General features: G+C 37.3%; 1 protein-coding gene and 1 long non-coding RNA gene across 9 annotated transcripts in view; one reads left to right on the top strand and one right to left on the bottom strand.

The window, feature by feature from the left end:
- The window catches only part of LOC307177347, a 218,666-nt gene extending 208,869 nt beyond the window's left edge, over positions 1-9,797 (top strand). Inside the window, exon 3 of the long non-coding RNA XR_013825034.1 lies at positions 9,496-9,797. This is a non-coding gene — a long non-coding RNA (uncharacterized lncRNA). The remainder of the gene's footprint in view (positions 1-9,495) is intronic.
- Positions 1-22,789, bottom strand: part of LOC307177345 (uncharacterized protein) — a 1,102,996-nt gene that overhangs the window by 105,484 nt on the left and 974,723 nt on the right. For 5 of the 8 annotated variants that reach the window (XR_013825028.1, XR_013825029.1, XR_013825030.1 and 2 more), the window contains 2 exons: positions 15,956-16,091; positions 10,245-13,702 (listed from right to left, as the gene is read on the bottom strand). Coding sequence is in view for 1 of the 8 variants with exons in the window: in XM_079904470.1 (XP_079760596.1) it covers positions 16,065-16,091 (27 nt within the window). In the remaining 7 variants the exon portion in view is untranslated. Of the gene's footprint in view, positions 1-7,707; positions 8,633-10,244; positions 13,703-15,663; positions 16,092-22,789 lie in introns of those variants that run through there. The other 3 variants (XR_013825027.1, XR_013825026.1, XM_079904470.1) reach the window with 3 other exon arrangements.

Raw genomic sequence — 22,789 nt, 5'->3', positions numbered from 1 at the left:
TATATGGGAAAAGAATCTGAAAAAGAATGGATATATGTATATGGATAACTGAATCACTTTGCTGGACACCTGAAACTAATGCAACATTGTAAATCAACTGTACTCCAATATAAAATAAAAATTAAATTAAAAAAAATTTTAATTAATGAGACACTTTACACTCAGTCTTTGAAGACTGTTTTTTGTTTTTTAACATCTTTATTGGAGTATAATTGCTTTACAGTGTTGTGTTAGTTTCTGCTGTATAACAAAGTGAATCAGCTATATGCATACGTATATCCCCATATCTCCTCCCTCTTGCGTCTCCCTCCCACCTTCCCTATCCCACCCCGCTCGGTGGTCACAAAGCACCGGGCTGATCTCCCTGTGCTATGCGGCTGCTTCCCATTAGCCATCTATTTTACGTTTGGTAGTGTATATATGTCCATGCTACTCTCTTACTTCGTCCCAGCTTACCTGTCCCCCTCCCCATCTGTGTCTTTATTCCTGTCCTGCCCCTAGGTTCATCAGAACCATTTGTTTTTTTAGATTCCATAAGACTGGTGTGTTTTTTACATTTATACAACATCTCAATCAGACTAACTTTTGATCTATAACTACCCTTCAAAAACATCCCAAATGGAGGGAAGGGGCCAGGCCCTACACTGGCCAATCACTGCGTATGGACCACACCGGACGAGAGGGTACAGCTTCCTTCCATGGAGAGCAATGCCTGGGGAGAGACAGCTGTCAGTAGTCAGCCTGTAATAGAAATGAGCCATCAAAGTCTTTGACTCTAGAGGGAGGGTCTGAGCCATGTACCAGAGCACCTAAAATAGAAATTAAAATGTAACAAAAGTTAAAAGTAAAGATGCAGTAGGCAGACCTTTTAAAAACATGCATTTATTTATAACCCACACTTCTTGTCTGGGGCATACTCTTAATTAAAAAAACAATGATTGCTCCATATTATCAAGGGTCAAGAGTTTTTAGTAAGTCAGTAATTTGAGCAAAGTGTTTAAATGATGCCAGCTTCAAAACCTAGATTGAAACATCCAAAGAAATCGTATATATATATATTATTATATATGGAAAAACTCTGCTTTAGTGAGAAATCGAAAACAAGATCCTATCCACATGCTAAAAATTTCTCAAGTGTTTTTTTTATAAAGTTATGATGAGATTAAAGCAAGATATTAACTCTTCCTTCTGATAAAGCAGCTTAAGAGAAATTAAATGGAAGAAATCCTGGTGAAAATCCTCCTGACATGCAAAACGCAGCATAAATGAATCTGAGACTTTGGGCCGATTAAGACCTGGGGTTGACAGCGAATGATCCAAAAGGGTTTCCTTTTGTGTCGTGGACCAGAAACATTTGGGAGAATCTGTGAAAGAGATACATCAGGCAGCAAATCCAGGGGACAATGAAGTTTCTTCTTGATCAGGCAGAGCTTGTCAGTGATATTTCAGACAGCGGCACCAGAAAGGGTATCAGACATAGACACATTCATTGTGTGGGGAGTGAAGGCAGGCAGAGCAGAACGGGGCTTCTTGATAGCTGTCCCCAGTGAGGCAGCTTCCCCAAGCACGCAGAGATAAATGCCACTGCTGGAAATACTAACCTGTCATACACTTTCTATTGCTGAAGTGGTGATGACGATGTACATCTACTTCATCTGTTCACATTAGGTCTGGCTGCCCTAGCAGAACGTCCACGTAAGAATGGCTTAAATGAGATGTATTAAGTAAGTGTTACAAAGAGTACAGAAGGGTAGATAGAATCAGAGATGACTGAAGTTCCAGAAGAAGAGAAATACGGAGCAGAAGTAATCATCAAAAATAGAATAATATAAACTCCTTGAGTAAAAGACCTGAATCTGGAGGATGTATAAGTGGAATACACTGGAAAAAATTAATTGAAATAGACCAATATATGCCGCCTGACCCTAAAATGATGAAAAACGAAACCCAAAGTGTTAAGTAAACAATATAAATAAAATAAAATTTGTTATTAGAAAAGAAGAAGAAATGAGGTTGCCCTCAGATTTCTCTTCCTCAGCCTTAGACACAGAAATACAAAGGGGATATGATCGCAAACTTGGAAGGAAATGGGTTATTATTCATGATTTCTATTACCAAACAGGGTATGATTCAAAGATAAAGACACACATGTTTTCCCTAAAAGCACTCATTGAAGACATTCTTTAGTTAACTGAATCAAAATAAAGCTCTCAAAAGTGGGCAGTTTCTATAATAACATAAAAGAGAAAAAGCACAAAAAGACATTTAAACTGGTTATGAAAAGACAAGCATGTGATTTGATAATTGTAAATGTGATTATCAAACAAAATGTAAACTAATTATCATTAGAAGAGATGCATGATATAAAATAATTATCACAAGCAGGTTCTAAATACCTGATCGTATCCCCAAAAGTGAGGGGCTGGGGTGTACAGGAGGAAATGAACATGTGCTAATTTCCTTGTCTTAAATAGGGAGGGGGGTCAACAAAGATTACCTTCTGGTTGATATTGGTAAAGAGAAATTAGGTTCAAGTGTGTTTTCCCCCCAAAATAAAGTTATTATTTGTAAGATTAAATGAGTTAGTTGTTAAATAACTCAAGGTAAATAAATTATAACCTATGATGGAAAATTAAAAAACAAACCCAAAAACCCCCATAAGAATGGAAATAATAAAACTTGATAGCCAAATTTATTAGTGACGACAAAAAATACAAATGAATTAGAACTTTGCTATGATGCAGGACAAGAGTTTGGATTTATAAAATCTCCTCTCCAAAAATAATAAAATAAGATTTATGAAGTAAATATAACCAGGAATGTACAGTCACCAGTGAAACAAGCTAAGGGCCCTTAGACAAACATAAATAGTAAAAAGTATTTTTTTTTACTATTTTTTATGTTTCACATAAAACTATAGAAGAAACTGGGACAAACTGAAAAAAATTAAAAATAGCAAGGAATCCACAATGACACCCCCCCTTAAAAAAGAGCAGAATAATGATGATTCATAAATTTTACTACTCTCCCTACAGCCAGAAGTGGAGGTATATGCGGTATTTTGGAAAAAAAAAAAAAAAAGAAGAATGTTCTCCTTTGAGTCTCTCTTCCTCCTTCTAGAAAAACAATATAAAAGCACATTACTAGGGCTGGAAAAATCAGTCAAAATTAGCCTCTCAACCCAATCCCACCACCCTCTGGCAAAATGGTAACCTCAAAGAGACCAGAGTATAATCTCCTACCTCTAATTGTTTAGCAGGAAACAAAAAGTTGTGGAATTAAAGGAAAAAAATTGCTCAGCCACTCCAAGCAACAAATTTCAATCCACAAGGCTTCCTAACCTCTGAAGCGAGAAGGCTGAAGGTTAATCCCCGTGGGAATGGCCAGTGGGTTGTTCAGAAGAGGGGACCTCAGTGCAAGGCGCTCAGGACAACTCCAGGCAAGGAACGTGGCTGTAGCTTCACACAAAACCAGAGCACCTGCCCATCTCTATTTCGTTTTCCCTTCAGTTGACTAAGCATCTAACATGTTCATACTCATCCTTCAACTTGCTATGCTAGAAGCATGTTATCTGTGTCCAGGTTAAAGGAAACAATGAAAATCAAAAATTCAACACAATTTGAAAAATAAACTGGTGAAAAGTGTTAGGGAAGCTTACTTAGGTCAGGGGAAAGATGGTTAAATATTACAGAGATACAGTAAGTAAAATATTGATGCTATGGAAGAAGCGGCATATTGACTAGTATGATGGAAAATAAATTTCCCCCAAAAGATTACAAACGGTATATACAAAACCTTAGTTTTTTTCTTTCTTTTTAAATAAGGATGGCCTCCCAAATCTTTTGTTTATTCAATAGTCACAATTAGTAACTTACTTATGGGAAAAAAATAGTTTGAAGCCGATTTCATATCATATATCAAAATAAGTTTCAGATGGATGAAAGAATAGATAATTTGTGAAAATTTTAGAATCAACTATTGGTGAATATTATCTAATTTTGATGAGGGAAAAGACTTTCCATGCAAAAATAGGGAAAATAAATCATAATAGAAAGGATGAATCTTTTTGAATATATAAAATTTTTTAAAAATTGTATTTCAAAAAAATACCAAAAAACAAACAAACAATACCACAAACAAACAATTGTGAACAATAAGCTGGGAAACATAATTCCTCAGATAAGAGAGAAAAAATATTTATGCATATTCTTTTGTACCAAAAAACATGTTCACTTAAAATGGCACATGTGATCTGAATTCTGTGAAGAGTTGTGGGTCCTGATTACTTCCTAAACATATATTTCCTGAAGCTCCTGTCTGAGGGAGTATGGAAATTCTGTAGCACACATTTTTCAAGTAGCCATGCCTAACTGCTTCCTAATTTGTTTATGAAATTTGTGGCAATGACTTGAAGACAATAGCAGGATGAACTTATAAAAGTACAGATTTTGGAGTTTGACAAATCATGTTAGAATCCTACTTCAAATATTTCCTGGCCCCTTTGCCAGATGGAGTCACTCAATTCCTTTGAGTTTCAATTTGAAATGGTGAAATTTGAGTACATTGCTCTTTGTCAGTATGCAGTGAATATTTGTTTTCTTTCCTCCTTGTATCCCAAAGTTTTGTGGATCCCAGGTTTCTAAGTAATATATTATAAAGCGAATTCCCTAAACCTGGATTTGCAAACCATTGTCTGCAGCCCAAATTAGCCTGGATTTTTTTGTAAATAAAGCTTTATTGAAACAGAGCCATACCCATTTTATTTGCACGTGTTGTCTATGGCTACTTTCACAGTGGAACAGCAAATTTGAGTCACTGGATTGGGATTGTCTGGCCAGCAAATCCTAAAATATCATATGGCCCTTTAAAGAAAAACTTTATCTACCCCTGGAGGAATCTATATTTTTGCTTTTACCACTTGAAAGAAGACATCACTGTACTTGTGAAATATAGGTACCTGGTGAAAGCAGCATTTTACTCAAAAAGTATTAAAATGAATATTCTGAAGAATCAAAAAAAAAAAAGAGAGTCAAACTCATATAGAGAGTAGTAAGTCATTGCCAGGGACTTGGGATGGGAGGGTAGGGAGAAGTTGGTAAAAAGGATACAAACTTTCAGCTATAATGAATAAGGTCTGAGGATCTAACATAAAACGTGGTGACTAATGTTGGTAACACTGTATTTTGTTAAGAGAGTAGAACTTAAATGTTCTCATCAAAAAAATAAGAGAGAGAAAGATAAATATGTGAGGTAATGAAGGTTTAGTTAACTAGACGGAGAGGATCCTTTCACAACGTATACGTATATCAAAACACCGAGATGGGGACTTCCCTGGTGGCGCAGTGGTTAAGGATCTGCTGGCCAATGCAGGGGACAGGGGTTCGAGCCCTGGTCCGGGAAGATCCCACATGCTGCAGAGTAACTAAGCCCGTGCGCCACAGCTACTGAGCCCACTTGCCACAACTACTAAAGCCCACATGCCTAGAGCCCGTGCTCGGCAACAAGAGAAGCCACCGCAGTGAGAAGCCCGTGCACCGCAACAAAGAGGAGCCCCCGCTCGCTGCAAGTAGAGAAAGCCCGCACACAGCAACGAAGACCCAACGCAGCCAAAAAAAAAAACAAAACCGCGAAGATGTACACTTTAAATATCCTACAATTTTATGTCAACTATACCTCAGTAAAGCTGAAACAAAAAACAAAAGATTCTAAGATTCATATTTAGTATGATTTTCATGTGTTCTAAATCATTTTAGCCAAATAGTGTTTTAAAATGTTTTATGTATTTTATGCCTTTCTTTTCCTCCTCTTTTCTATTCTCTTTCTTTATTCCTCTTTCTTTACCAGAAAATCTAATGAGTTCTTTCTAAGCTGGAAAGTCACTGAACGTGATCCTGTCCTCATTATACCCCCTTTGATCTTGCTACAATACGAAATATAGTTAAGCAGTTGTTCTCTTCATTTAGGACTCTGGCTAAGGTGCAATAAGTGATTGCCATAAATCAGACAGAGAAGTCTGGACCTGGTATCTTTGCTTTGATTCAGTTATGTCTTGTGCTAATCCTGCCCTTGCTGAATCTGACTTTATCTGTACGTCAAATGGGGAGTTTATTGGTATACTATCTCTTGGGAACTTACGAGTATTTCCTCTTTTATTCAATTTAAGGACAACCCAAGATGACGCTGTCTTTATGGATTACTGCCCTGCCATTTTAGAAATTAAGAGCTGCTCATCATTTGGGCAAGTTTAGGTAATCCCACATATCCATTTGTTAAAATAAGTCTGAAAATTAGGAGACGGTAGTTGTATATCATTTGTATTTATGAAACAGAGAAACCAAGAGAACATATTGTCAGGATGTTTCACTCCTTCTGCTCAGACCACAATTCTTGTTTTATTTTTTATCACCTTAATTTCCTCTATTTTAACATGATTTGTTTCCTATTCCTTCATAGTGTTGATATAATTTAAATAGCTGCAGATAGCTATCATACTTTTGAGTCATTGCTTGGACCAGAAAAGCCTGTGGGCTAGCTTCTCCTGGTTTTTTTCTTTTTCCTCAGGGATCCAGCTGGTCCATATTTTATCACTTTTGTTTTTGTAAATATGCTCTTTATTCGATTTTTCTAAATGAGTCTGAATCAAAATGCTTTTTCCTTCTGGATATGTGTATCCAGACACTGACACTTCCTGTGCTGAGAAAGACATGGTGGACATGGTAGCCAGATTTGGGTTCAGAAATTGCTTCTACTTTTTTTTTTAACTAGTTTTATGATCAAAGACAATCTTATAACTTTCCTCAACCTCGATTTCCTCAAATTAAAATACCTATCTCCAGCAGTTTTACTGGTACAGACAATCGAAGCGTACCAATCTGGCAAAAGCAGTATTTTTTTCAAGTTTCAATGGATTTGTCCTTCGTATACATGCTTTATATATCTGTTATTTATATACTTATCTACCTATATGACTCACTTCTTTTTTAGAAGCAAGAAAAAACACTAAAAAAATTTTTTTAAGGAAATTTCAGGCTCCAAACTATACTATAATACTACATTAAGTCAACTATTTTGCCACTGGTTCTGGGAAAGAGAGACGGATGAAAGAGAAAAGAGTCTGCAGATAGACCTATTGGTAAATGTTAAGATTTTACAAATGAGAAATATGCAATTTCAATTCATCTGGGAGAAGTTATATGTCAATATAATTTCTGGAAAAATTATCAAAAATAAATCCCATCTTGCAAAAATCCTAAATTTTAACATTTTTAGATATAAATAAGAAATGGCAAAAAGAAATAGTAAATAGCAATGTGAATAATTTACCTTCAGCCTATAATATTTGAATAATGAAGACCCTATCACGAAAATATATCTTAATTGTTCAGATCTTTCAGGAGGTCATTTTAAGCGTGCTTTTGCAAGGTTAAAAATAAAACATACATGATTTAACCCAGCAGTCCTTCTTTTAGGAACTTATAGTCGGAAGGTAATAAAATATAGTTAACTATGGACAAAAATGTAGATCAAAATAGCTTATCAAAGTTTTATTTATACTGTTAATGTATTAGAAGCAATACAATGTCTAACAAAAGTAGATTGATTAAATAAAATTATTGTTAAATTCATACAACAGAATACTTCTTTACTACTACTGTTTTTTAAATTTATGTGTTTGTGTGTGTGTTTACATTTAAATTGTTTTGAAGAACAACAGTAACAAATTGCTAAGAATTTTGGATTACTGGTTTCAAAGCTGGGCTTATATATTTTAAAAAAATTCCAGAAAGTTCCAAAAAGCAAAACTTGAATTTGCTCTGCACAGGCAACTGTTTACATAACATTTTCATTGTATTTACATTATTTACATAGCATTGACATTGAATTATGTGTTATAAATAATCTAGGGATGGTTTAAATTATACAAGAGGATGTGCATAAGTTATATACAAATACTATGCCATTTTATGTAGGGAAATTGGGCATCCTTGGAGTTTGGTATCCTTGGGGGTCCTGGAACCAATCCCTGTGGATACCTAGGGACAACTGTAGTCAAATGAATTTTGAGTCAGTTGAGTGAGAGTTCTGTCACATTTCGTATGACTACTTTGGCAATCATTTTCTCTCTACAAGCGAATACTAAAATTCAAAGCTTCAAACCAGACTCTGTAACAAGAAGTTTTCTCTAAATCAAAGAGTGAAGAAAAATAAATATCTACAATTAATTGCCTGATGCATGATAATGAGTTTTATTCATGATTGAAATTTTATACATGGATTCATTTGGCAGGTCTGTGATTCGAAGGTGGCTCTGGCTACAGGACTTTTATTAAAATCTTTCCATTGCACTTGACACAGGGAGATCCCATATCCATTTGTCAAAAGTTTTAGTTTTTGGTGCAAAACTGAGATATCTAAGTGGTCAGCCTGCTGATTTGATGATAATTTTACATCCTTGAAGTCAGGTTTTATGATCTTACCATCCAGAGTTAGTGGCATAATCTGAGACGTCAAAACAAAGGAGGCACCAGAGTATGGCAGTCACTTGATATATTTCTTCTCTCATTTTTGTTTTTTGTTCAGGTTGATGGAAAAATGTAAATGTAGGTTTGGATATCAGGATGTTAGCAGAACCCTAGGGGGAAAGGAGAGTTTTCTTTGTAACTTGGAAGGCCTGGAACGGCCGCTTCTGACATCATGGGTATTTTTAATGAAATATTAATGACTCTGATTTTAATAGGAATTTCAGCACAACCTAAATTAAGCCATTGGAAAAGGGACGTGGTCCCGTTAAGAACAGTAAAACCGTAAGCCCCCTTCCTGAAGAGTAGCTGTGAGCAGTTAAAGTGACAATCAATTTAACCAGGCCATATTGCTCTGTACGTCTCCGAAGTGTGAAGTCCCAGCATGCCTGATGTATTTCATTTTAATTTCCTTTTGGACAGAGCTATGGTTAGTGGGGACCCTCACACACAAAAAGAAAAAGAAATGTGCAGAAGAGGAGGAAATTATTTAACCCTTTCCAAAAAGCTATGCAGTGCATTTAGCTAAAGTAAGAAAAATATGCAAGATTAGATTTCTCCTTTGGTTTTTAGAGAAAAATCAAAGTGGAGTAAGTGTAGTAAATAATGATGACTTACAGATGATTCCTATTGGAAGCCCTAAAATGCTCTCTGGGCACTTAGTCTGAGTATTTTTTAGAGAGAAACTGGATGGTTCTCAAATAAATCTTCCTTTGCTCTTTCTATATGGGAATATTACAATCATCTAATTTCACATGATTTTCCATCTGTCATTGGGATTAGATTTCTAAATGGTGAGCTGCTGATTTGTTGACTGTTTTGCACTCTAGAAGTCAGGCTTCAAGACATGGCTTTTGGTGGCAGCTCAGCCTGGATGTTTTTAAGATGGTGGCCTTGTCAACTTTTACAAAACTGAAATGCTAGATAAATCTGAAGGACTTTTCTTAAATTATTAACATTTCTTTCTTACACACAGGATGTCAACTACCTACAGAAGTTTTCCTGAGACTGTTTTTGTTCCAGAGCAGCGGGAGAGAAGACAGCAATTGTGTAGTGGAATGTTGAAGGCTGATTTTGGACTCAGGAGTCAGGAGAGCTAAACGTGACTTTTATTGGCTTTGACATAAATTTATAATTTGATATTGTTAAAGTCGTTTGCTGTTCCTAGGTTTCATTTCTGATTCTCTTCGTGAAATACTGGGATGCACACTGAACTCAAAACACCTTTTGAGATTTTTATGTGTTCCAGCACCCACTTTAATTTAAATAAAATATGACCTGTTCAAAAAAGCAACTATTGCTAGATGTGTAATATTTTAATCTTAATACAAGTTTAAAGGTGGGCACCTATATGGAAATTAGCCACAGCAACAGTTTCACCCAAGGATTATTTGAATACAAAAAATAAAGAACACTGTTTTGGCTCCTTATGTAAAGAATGAAAAGCATGGCCACATTCTTTTAATAATAGTATATAACACAGATATATGGAATCTAAAAAAAAAAAAAAAGTTGGTACTGATGAACCTAGTGGCAGGGCAGAAATAAAGACGTAGACATAGAGAATGGACTTGAGGGCATGGGGGGGTGCGAGGGGAAAGCTGGGGCGAAGTGAGAGTAGTGTCGACATACCTACACGTCCAGATGTAAACTAGATAGCTAGTGGGAAGCAGCTGCATAGCACAGGGAGGTCAGCTCAGTGCTTTGCGATGGCCTAGAGGGGTGGGGTAGGGAGGGTGGGAGGGAGACTCGGAAGGGAGGGGATGTGGGGACATGTGTATGCATATGGCTGATTTATTTTGTTGTACAACAGAAACTAGCACAGTATTGTGAAGCAATCATACGCTAATAAAGAGCTATTAAAAAAAAGAATAGTATAAATCAACACATAATTTAATAAAATTTTGTCAACTTAATGTTCCTTAAGTATACAGTTCTGACACTATTACTCACCCTGGTCAAAAATATCTGATGAGTTCTAAGTATGGCCAGACTTAAGACCAAATTCCTTTCTTAGGCTGATCTTCCAAGTATTCTAAGATTTGACCTTGACTCGCCTTCCCGACGTCCTATCCCAATGTTGCCAAACTGGACTCCTCGCTCCTCCCCTTTCTGGGGTTCTTGTTCCCTAATAGTGACTATCAAAACTTACCCTGCTCTCCAGGTCTAAAGCCAATGTCATCTGCTAAGCCAGTCTATCGATTACACATAGTTCCTTCTTCCTGGATTCTCATCGTAGCTGAGTTTAGTGATCATTAAGACAGACTTTAAACACTGGCCTCACTAATTTCAGGTGAGCGACCACATTTATTTCCCTGAATTATGAGTTATCCGAAAGGAAAGGAGAGTGTCTTCCACGAAGATTTTTGAGATTTAAGGATTAAATGATGAGGCATATGGCCGACTTTGCCCATAGTAGGTGTACAATTCTTCTATTTCTCCTGCTGTCCCTATTATATCACTTATTGCCTTTTGATTTACAAATATATGAAGTATATTAATATTATTATACATATTATTTATATAAACACATATAGGTATTTCATTACTAAATTGCACAGTAAACACACAGTAACTTTTCGGTACTGGCATCCGGCATGGCCTTCCCCTTTCTACAGAATTGGGAAGGACCGGAACCTCCCTCTGCCCAGCCATCCCCTGGGAGCAACATGTGAGCCCATGACCTCAGGTTTTAACCAATCCGACGCTCTTGTCCAGGATTTAAATATTGAGCAAGTAAGACAAACTGGAAGAAGAGGTTAAAATTCACACGCAGAAGCAGCAGTGTCAGCGTCCTGTAGCCATGGCATTCCGGCCAGAATGTGTCTCCTAAAAGACAGTTGCATGGCTTCCTTCTTCTTGAATGCCTGACATAGCTTCTGTCTGGTCCATTTTCCAAGTCTGTTTCTCTAACTTCGCATCAATTGTTCAGCCTCTAATCTACTTCATGCCTCTGTGCTTAAGAAAGCCAGTGCTGGTTTCATTTCTTACAAGTGAAGGCGCTTTCACTATATTCTATACATAGATCTCCAAGTTATTGAAGGCAGTAGCAAGTGACTGATTTGATTTCCTGGTTTAATTTTTTTTAAATGAGTGGATTACTTCTATTAAAAATCTGTCAGCTATTCAGTTGCCCCAAGTCAGGATAAATGCTTAAGACTCTCTCCTCATTTACCAGTTTTCAAAATAATGCATCATTTCTCTAGCTTTCCTCAAAGATGACTTATATTTTTTAGTATCACTATAAACTCTTGGAAACAAACATATCTGAAATGTTTGTATGAATTACGGTTATTGTTCTGTTAAAGTGTCCTACCTATGTTTCTGGGGGCCTCTGCAGTTTGAGTTCCGAATCCTTTTTACAAAAACCCCGTAGTTTGAGCTAGCTTCCTTGATTTCTGTTAGGACAAAAGTTTTTTTAGGCTTATCTTACACATTTTCTGTTCAGACCTAGAATCAAACATTTCTACATTTCAACAAAGAGGCACATTTTGCTTGGGACAATGGATAACCCTTTTAGTGGCTTTCTACTCACATGTATTACACCTTCTCTTTTTTAACTTCCCTTAAAAATTAAAATCTTTATATTTTAATTCTAAATTTCTAAATATTAAAAAGATAATTGTTCTCCCAGTGGCTGTTTGCTTTGCGGTGAGCGTAATTAGATTTTATAACCAAGCTTTTTGGAGTTCAATAGCAAAAAAAAAAAAAAAAGTCAAAAGAGAAAATCAATTCATTCAAGTAGGCGAGCTCTAAAAGTCTCCTGAAGTGATAAATGCAGAATAAAGTGAACGCTTAGCCACATGAGCTATTACGTGATGCAAAGAACTGTAGAGAAAATTGAAAACAACTTTTGTAAAGTTATATCACTTTACGGTAGGAAAAAAGAATGTTGTGTTTGAATCAGTCAAGATGCCCCAACTCAACCTGACCCTTTAAAAAATAGGAAACATCTTCCATAACTAAGATGTAAATGACGAAGTCCATTCCCAGGCCTGCCAGGTATCAGAAGCCCAGTTATGTCACCAAGACCCCATGTTCTTCAGGGTCTCAGTCTTCTGGTTTCCAGCTCCATCCTACAACCAGTTCCTTCAGCCTGGGGAGCCTGCTAGATAACCTCCACCACTCCTAGCGCTACGACTGGCACGACAGCTCAGGGGTCAAGGGTGATCGAGGAAGAGCCTGCTGCTTTCACTGTTCATCTCCATTTCCTTCTCTGTGGAAACAGAAGGTTGAAGACCTCACCCACACAACCTCACTTCCCAGTCTTCTGTGCAGCCGAGAGTGGCTAAGTGACCAGGTCCTGTCCAGCAGGGATGTGAGCAAAAGCAGAGGTGTAGGAACGGAATACATGGCTATGCTCTGAAGCCATGATCCTTTGAGGGGCCTTTTACAGCCACCTAGTCTGGCTACATACCTTCACGAATACATGGATCCTCGACACAGGTGTCACCTTTACATTAAGGAAGCCTATCTCAGAAGTCCCCTGAAAATTCCCCCTGGAAACCTGAAGCCTCCTTGGCCAGGACTGGGCCACATGTCAGCCTTACCCCACCGAAATGGAGCGAGAATGAGAGTCTCATGGTGATTATCATGGATTCTTAGAATTTGCAGGACCTGTGAACTTGAGTTGGGGACACAGCATCTTTCCAAGCAGTATGTGGAACCCTAAACAAAGTAGTTTATGAAGGAAGAAAGTAGACATTGAACTAGCAACCCTGATATAATTGCTGTATTTTAAAATTGATGATGTCTTGTGTCCGTGTGAATATAAGAATACATACACGCACTATTGTATACAATGTTTCAGTCATCGTGTCTCCATAGAGTTTTGTGTGTATCTATGTGTGAGACAGAGAACACCCAGATGGACACACACCCAGACCCCACATGCACACTTATAACATCGCTTCACTCATAGCTTACGTGTCGTTTTTATTCTGCTTTTCATTTAATAGTGTATGCATTTCCACGTTGCTGAAGATTCCAGTTATGTTTCTGTTAGCACGCACATAAAAATTCATTAAGTAAAAGCACTGTAATTTCATTACATCGCCTTACCTTTGCATCACCCTACCTTTGTAAACTAGGTTGATTCTCCTTTATTTCCAAGTAACGTTGTAATCAATGCCTTCATGCCGGTAACTCTTTTTTCTTTTAGAGTGGTTAATCAGAATTCATTCCTAGAATGTTGACCAAATCACAATGATCATTATTGTTATCCTCACTGCATACTCTACCAAATGACTTTCCAAAAGGCTATACCAACTTACACTCCTCAAATAACATAGGACTATATCATAGAGGTGTAACCTTGCTTGATTGGAATTTACTTCTTTAAGTTGCCACTTTAATTATTAGTGCCATTTACCTTTATTTAAAATAATGAGACAAAATTTACTACTTATGTAATGTTTTTCACAACCTCTTATTTGATTTTCTCCCAGGATTTTAACACTTTTGTTTTTACCAAAGTTTTATTTTTAAAACAAACATAATCTCCTTTTGCCATATTGTTTGCATACATTTTTTTGAAGGCAGTCTGAAAGTTCAGAATTGGTAAGTATTTGGCAATGGTCATTCTTATTTTCTTTTCCGTTTTCATTTCTTAAGCATATGTACACATGTATCATTTATCCACTTAGAATAATCTTTGATTCTTAAAATTACTTATTTTTTCCACATGCGATTTAGTAAAAATATATGAAGTTGCAAAAAAATTCCATTGAGTTTCAAATAAAATTGCATCTAATACACAGCTTATTTTTAGGAGAACTGACACAGTTATGACATTTCATCTTCCTTTTCAAAGATATTTTCTCTATTCAAGTCTTATTTTTTTTGTCTCTCAATTCCAGAAATTATATATTCTAAAAGAATAATAAAGTTTTGTAAGGACATGCTCTTTCTTTTCTCTACCCTGGCAGAAAATTCTAAGTACACTTTTATGTAAACAGACACTGAGTAGTCAAGAACAAAGCAAATATTTGTGTGATTTGAAATGTTCTACTTCATTGTGCTCTTACCTTTCTCCATAAACTGGATTTAAATTTCTCTGCAGAAATTTGGATCTTTTGCTGTGTAATTCCTATGATCATTTCTCAACAAAAGTGTTCTTGATAAAAATCTGAATCGATTTTCACATTATTTTATTTTATTTTTGAAACCATATTGAATTTGGCAATAAATATTATTTTCATCATTTTTGTAGCATCTGGGAAGCTTGAAGAAACTCTCGGTGAGGCAGGACGGCAGGATGGGGGATAGTCTTGGAGCCCTGCATGGGCCACGCTGATTTAAAAACAATGAATCTCTTCCAATACCCTCCTTTAATGCCTGAACTCCTAAGGCTGCAGTGACTTTCCCAAGACTCTTCCCCTGGAACCAGAACCAAGCTCTTCTGACCCCCAGTCTGGTCCTATTGCACTTGTAACAGAATAATTCTCAAGAATATAGGACATCTCTCCATTCCTTGCCTTTTTGCATTTCCACCTCAACACCAAACTATTTAGTCTGCCCAACCTTGCCAGGTCTGTTCTTTCCCTATGCTTTGCTGAAGTTGTCCTTTCTTCCGGGACGCCCCCTACCCCATGCTTCACTTGGTCAAAACCTGCCCCCAGCACAGTTGAACCAGGTACGTGGTTTTCTGTAATTGACAGTGTCTCACTTCCTCATGAGACTTTAGGTTTCTTTGATCAGGGACCATATCGATCTTGGTCATCACTGAATCCCCAACATTTAGCCTAGAGTCTGACTCGTGGTAGGTGCCAAGGGGAAAAAAAATCTGACCAACTGGATCTTTGAAAAAGATTCACACCGAGTGCCATATTTTCTGGGAAGATTTCCCTACCTAACCACGTGTCTAAGTCTGTCATAATAACACATACGGAATCCTATCCTTCTAATGATCACTTTCCCAACTGTACTGAGAATTACTCCAGGCAATTTTTTTTCCTTTGGAGGCATTGTTTTTTTTCTGTGTAACCTTAACAGTAAACACCATGCCTGATGCATGCATAGGTAGTAACTGCTCTCTCTCTCTCTCTCTCCATATATATATATAATGTATTATTACATTATTACATTATATATATTAATAACATATAATGCATTATTACATTATTACATATATACTATATATACACACACACATAGTCTAAGTCAGTGTGATAAGCCTTAAGTTTTCTGACAGCCTTTTATATTTCCAGATATCTTAAAATGCCTGGCAAGTTGGAGCCACCGGGAAACTTCCTGTCCTGGAGGTTAAGGCTTTCTGCTCTTCGTTAAGGCCTTCGAGACACTGCTGCTCAAAGCCACTGAGCCGCCACTTTCATTTTGCTGGAGGACCTGTATCTTCCTGTCTGTGATCTGCACATCGGGCTGGCATGGCACACCAGCGAGGATAAGCAAAAAGCATTTGAATAGTTGAATCTTACCTGCTTATCTTCATGCTTCTTGGACAATATATCATTACTGTAACTGTTCACGTACAAAGCTTCTTTTTCATTTTAGAGGACTGTTAAGTCGAACAAGCCAGAATGGAAGTCATTCATTCTGGGATTTATCTTCATCCTGAAGGAAAAGATACACACACCTCTGAGCGTACAGCAGAGAATGACGCAAAACACTAAAATGCAGGGAACCTCCAGAAAAACACCATCTTGAATCTGTTTTAGTCTCTGCCGTATGTCCAGGGATCTTGATCTACGCCTAAGACATAATATGTGCTTAATAAACATTTGTTGAATTCTATAGGAGTAGAGTGGAAGAAATGTCTTACGAGTACTTAATTTCCTTGGGAAAAAGTTTCAGTATATTGTAAAAGAATTATTTATTTAACCTTACGCTGAATATGTCAATCTAAAATATTTTCGAAAAACATGGCCTAATGCATTTGAAATAAAATATACAATTAGAAACTAATTTTCTTAGTATGCTTTACTTTATGAATTTAACTAAATAATTATGAAATAAAGGATTCTTAATAATGACCACACAATCTGAGGTTTTGTACTTTTCTTCTTTCTTTACCCTGGACCCTGTTATTGAAATGGGAAGTTAAGCTGACATTTTTGCAAGGTTTTTTTTTTTTTGCTTTTTTATAGTCTAAAGGTTAATGAGCTGTGGTGTGGTTTAGCGCTGCGTGTGCTAAGCTGGCACCTAATATGTTAAGTTGGGTGTGATTCAAGCCTTCGGAGAAAAGTGGTCTCCTACATTACAGGTGGGGGAGGGGAGGACAGAAGGAAGAAGCCTGTACCATTGTGCCCCTGTTATTGCTCAAGAAAGGTGGTCCTGGTCGGCTGCATGCCCTTGGGGACTTTATATACAAGCTGTTCTCAAGGGGAACATAAATATCCCACATTCCATTTCGAGAGGTGCTGGGTTATAGGTTATTGACCAGTTTAGGGATTTATAGTTGGAGTCAGTAATTGTTAAGGAAAAATGGCTTGACAATTTTATTATAGTGGAGGCCTGCTGGAAAAGTTAAATATAGATTTACCTAAGAACTAACTCGATCTTGGTAATAATAAGTATGTCTGTGTGTATGTGTGTGTGTGTGTGTGTGTGTGTGTGATTATGTGTAGATATTTTAGTACAGACTATGCTTTCTTTTTCATAGAGGAGAGTTATAACATGAATTCTTACATGTGTATCACATGAGTAAGTATACAACATACTGTTTCATAAGAATATACAGAGTATTGTAAATAAACACAATACTGACAAATAAATCCTTTCTGAACAATGAGAAATTGTTAATTCGTTTTCATATTTCAGAGCAGCAGCAGAAGAAAAAGAAAAGAATAGCCGTGGGGTGTACGTTACCATTTACTAATAGATTTCATGTCCCACCACTACCCTGCTCCCCCACCACGGCAAACATATACCCACACAATTGTTCACCTTTAAGATCTTAACAAATTAATCACGTATTTTTTAATCTATGGATTTTTTTAAAAAGTAAAGATAGAGATTTAATGATCACTCTGATTCTTTATGATGCCAAATCCCAGAAGAACTCATAGATCAAGATTTAGTATAAAGAATTAGTTTGATGGCTTGATAGAATACTAGAGAATATGGCTTGTCTTCATCCTTCAGGTCTCTGCTTAGTAGTCATTTTCACAGAAGGATCTTTCTGAATCTCTTAACTTGACCACCTTCAGTAACTGATTTTATCATCATCTTATGTTCTTTGTTTCATTCAAAGGTGTTTGTTAGCTACAAACCATCACTGATTCTCACTCTACCTAGACTTTTCTATAACCACGTTGTTCCTGAGGGTCTCTTTGCAACACCACACCCCGTTCCCACCCCCACTTCTTGCTCTGTCTTGGGGGTGAGGATGAAAAGTGGGCAAGTAGGGAGTAGAGTGGAGTTCTGCATCTAAATTATTTGGTGTTGCAAATCCAATCAACATAATCAAAATAAAATATGCACTTTATGGGCTCAATGGCAGAATGGAGATAACAGAGTAAAGAGTAAATGAACCTGAATAGATTGACAAATATTATTTAATATGAAAAAAGAGAGAAAAATTATTAACAGAGGAAGGCGTTAACAAAGTCTTAGGAAACTGTAGGACAATACCAAAAAGACCCACATTTCCCTCTGGTTAGTAAACATATGGAAAATAGCAGAATAGTACTGTACAGTTTGAATGGATATTGAAAGATAGATTATTACTTGTGTTATGAACTTGAATGAGCTGTCTGTGAAAACAATCTGTAGGATTTTTAAAATTCCAGGACCTCATACCATAATATTTAAAAAGTTAAAGATACAATCCACAATTATATTATTGTGAAGAACCAGAAAAATATCAATGACTTGCAGGGGAATAAACAGGTAACACCCATGTTGGAATTATCAGACAAGTAATTTGTAGCAACTAGCATAACAAGGCTCTAGGAAGTAAGATAAAATGCTCTTGAAATGAATGAAAAGTCTCAGCAGGGATCTAAAAGTTATAAAAAAAGAACCAAATAAAAACTTTGGAGCCTAAAAATAAAAGCATTGATTAAAAAACAAAAAAAAAAATTTTAAAAATCAGTAGCAAATGGAGATGACAGTGGAAAGATCCAGTGAAGACAGATCAATAGAAAATATCCATTCTGAACAACAGAGGAAAAAAATGTTGGAGAAAATGAACAGAGCTTCAGATATGTGTGGGGTAATTCCCAAAGTCTAAGAGTCATGACATCAGAGTTCTAGAAAGAGAAGTGAAAGAATGTGGCACAAAAATAATTGAAGAAATAATGGCTGAAAACTTCACAAATTTGGTAGAAGATGTAAATTTTCAGAATCAAGAGGGTCAGTGAATCACAAACAGAGTTAACTAAAAAAGAAAGAAACCTACACCCTGACACATCATAATCAAACCGATAAAAATAACAAAAAGCTTTGACTGCAGCCAGAGAGGGGGAAATGAAAATGAAAAATTATTACATTTAGGGAAGCAACCATTTGAAAGACTGCAGATTTCTCATCAGATATTAAAAAAAAAAAACAACCAGAGAAAATGCTGGATCAATATATAGCATTGCAATGAAACTATATTTTGGGGGAAACAGAGCAAACAAATGAAAATCCCCTTTGTGATAGGAAACATATAAACAAAACACCAAGTTTTTATTATTCTTTGAGATCAGCACTTGGAAATGAACATACAAAACGTGAAACTTCTGTTTTTTTCCTACTTAAGGTAAAATTTGATTTCTATGTGAAATCTGTAGACTTTAGTTTTTCCTGTCTAAAACTGCATGGATTGCTATTGCATGTACTAGTCTAATATTCTCAACGCCCACCAAACCTTAAGTAGGATTTTATCTTAAATTTGAAGACTTTATTGAGGAGGGGCACTTTCCTATGTAGCCGTATCCTATAAGAGTTTCTAATCAATAAGTAGGTATGTTTGCAGAGGTTTTCTAAATCACAGAAAGAATAAAAGCACCCAATAAATACATTCATGATACAGATGACATTGCTTTTCAAGTTTCAGCATTTACTGTGGTGAAAGTAACAGTTAACACAGAAAGGAAAAAAAAGGTGATCAGAGATAAGGAACTGGACGTATAGAATTCATATTTTTCTAAATATATATATATAGCTTAAGACAGGCATAGGAAAGCAGAGTTGGTGTAAAGTCGCCTGTACCTCATAACCACATGAATAAAGATCTCCTAATCATGCCATGAGGCTGGCAAAAACTTCCTTCAATATGTTGCCCTATGGGAAAGTAAACCAATTTCCACGTTATTGTCCAGATTGCTATCTTTATCTGATGAAGGAAGAGAAAGAATTGAAATAATTTTATCAAAAGAGAGTTTTTTAAAATGTGTAAAAAGAGAGAGATCAATGTTTTTTTTAAAAAAAAATCTGTATCTTTGATTATTTCCTTACAAAAACAAATTAAGAGATGGGCATGAATATTGTGAGGAAATAGCAGAGGAAGTAGCGTGTTTTTCAAAGTCTCCTAGCCATGTGGCTACTGCTGTGTGTCTTTCGTCTCTTTGGTTTCCTGAACATGGGTGGAAAATTCTACTCTCATAATATTACTTGAGCCTTTTCTCTTCTTGGTCTTCTTTTAGGTTGGTCATTGGGGGAATCACCAGATGGGAAGGAACCTTTCAAGTCCATTACTCCTTTCCTATCCCTTCAACACCTTCTGATGGCCAGTGGGGTTTTCACAGGTTCTAATATTACTGCAATGATTCAGCAAGCTCTTTGAATTGCACTCAGGAAGGGAATAATATTCTCTTTCTAATTCTCCTAGGAATTCACCTTTCCTTCCTGAAAATACAGACCAAAAAAGCCAAAATATTACTTCCAGTGAATTAACTCAAATAATCTTTATGGAGTTAAGCACTATGTTTTCAAAGTCTGGTGTGGTAACCATGAAACAGGAATAGGCAAGCAGATCATCAACGGATACTGAGCTACGTGTCTTTGGTGCACAACCATGTAAATGTGGAGGAAACAAAAATTAATAGCAGGTGAAAATGATTCCAACTCTGACAGTAATCTCAGTCTTGGAGGACTGAGCATGTCGCCTGTGGGATCTGACACTACCTCCAGATGGAGAGTGTCAGAATTGAATTGTAGGACACCAGCTGGCGTTGGGGAATTGCTTGATGTGTGGAAAACCCACGCATCTGGAGTCTGAAGTGAATTGTAGCAGGAGAGTAAAGAAAACACATTGATTTTTTTCTAGACACAGGAGCAGTTACCAACCCAATCAACAGAAATTGATCAGAGGCCAGACAAGAAATGTAGGCCAGGCTTTATTGGGGCCCCTGCTGCAGCAGTGGGGAGCAAAAACAAGTAGCAGGTCCCCTTGATTGCTCCCTGAGGGGGGGCGGAACTTGTTCCTTATATGGGGTGGGGGGGCAGGGGTCTGGATGAAGTAGAGGCTTAGGTGGTCTGCCCGCCCCTTTAGCGGTATTCAGTGCAGGGGGCCTGCGCAGCACCCTGCTTTTGCTCCTGGTTCTTCAGAAGTGGCAGTTGGTTGGTTGGTTGGTTTTTTTGGTCTTTTTGTAACTCGTTGGCCATAATTTGCCCCAGCTGCCATGCACGTAGTTATTTTTAGTCCCTTATAGTTTCTTTGTATCTTGTTGCTCAAGGAGACGTCTGTCCAGGTGCAAGCCCTGCAGCAGAGGGTCCCAGGTCCCAGGTCCCAGCCTGTCTCAGAAGCACTAACATTATTTGAGAAATAATGGTGGTTGTCCTCCATAGGGAAGTGGCTGTCAGAGGTGATGGGAGGAGATATTGTTACAGAATTTGGTGGCCGATGGTAACTGGACTGACTGGATGTCAAAATAATAGGGGTGGGGGTGGTTTAATCACCATAGACAGGGTGGGTACAATCATTATAATGAGTGCAAAGTAAGAGTGACATCCAGGGGCCCTGTTCCACAGAGGGTTTTGCCGATGGATAAGACCACCTCCATAGGGGTATGATAGGTGGGCAGCTGAAAAAGGTATTGCTCAAAATTCAGCCACAGTTATGAAGTGTCAAGATCCCTTGCCCGGTTTTTGAACCTGAGTGACTTTTCAGATCTGGAAGCCATTGATTGAAGAAGAGTCTGGGTCCCCACGAGGGACAGTACAACACCATGTCAAATATATTATCAAACATTTGAAGGATTTCAAGAATTTTTGGACAAAAGGTTCAAGGTGACATTGGTACCCAGTCTCGAGAAGCATCATCATGGCCCCCATGTAGATGGAGTATTTGGGGCTATATAATTAAGGGAGCTCTTGCAGAAGTCTACCACCCAGTGAGTCCAAAATATCCAGGACCTACACGGTACCTATGCCATAGCTCCCAAAGGTATAATTAAATAGACAGCCTTGATATTTGACAAATAGACAGCCTTGATATTTGACAAAATTATCTAGTTTTTGGTATGTGTAGCAAGATTTATTATTGTGGGGAAGGCCTAGTGGGAGGCTTAAGATAGTAAGACCAAGACGATTTTGCATCTCATGGAGGAAGAAGAAGGAGATTTGCTCTACCCTTAATGACCTAAAGAGCTCTAAAAAAATCAGATGGTTTCTTAGGATGACGGTAAAATACCATTATTCAACCAACTAACAACTTCTGTGGTAACTGCTCTTCCATTTGCAGTATCTATGCTTGAGCAGATTAAAATGGACTCAGGTACAGGATATGCAGCCTTTGATCTGGTAAACACGTTCTCTTTCATCCCAATCAGGCAGAAGGTTCAGAAACAGCTCAAATTCAAATTGGGATCAGTAACAGCCAATATTTCTAGTCTTGCTTCACATCTGTGTGAATGCTCTTGCCCTGTTTTATAACATAGTTTGAAGAGAACTGAATTCTCTGGACTTCATAATATTATACTGATTCACCTGATGACATCATATAGATTGGAGCAGATGTGCAACGATTGGATAATTCACTGGGCCAGGTGAACCAAGGCAGCACTTAGTTCACAGGTACGTTAGCTCAGTATGAAGGTATGAGACAAAAACAGAGGGCTGCTGTACCACAGCTCCACAGAGAATGGCCCTGAAAGGCAGCGATGAGAGGAAATCCAGTAGTAGAACCTCAGGCAATAGATCTGGTCATTAACTTTGTGAGGAGAAGTTCCTTAAGTTATAGCCCGAGGTGAATGGCTTGGCTGGTTACTCATGGGCCTGGATGAAGGAATTGTGAGTAATTAGTGCACTGAATCCCCTCAAAGTTCATGTTCACCCAGACCCTCAGAATGTAATTTGGAAATAGGATCTTTGTAGGTGTAATT

This window comes from Stenella coeruleoalba (genome assembly GCF_951394435.1).
Source record: "Stenella coeruleoalba genome assembly, chromosome: 19".
NCBI lineage: Eukaryota > Metazoa > Chordata > Mammalia > Artiodactyla > Delphinidae > Stenella > Stenella coeruleoalba.
The sequence above is the reverse complement of the archived record's forward strand: the minus strand, read 5'-3'. Positions and strand labels throughout refer to the sequence as shown.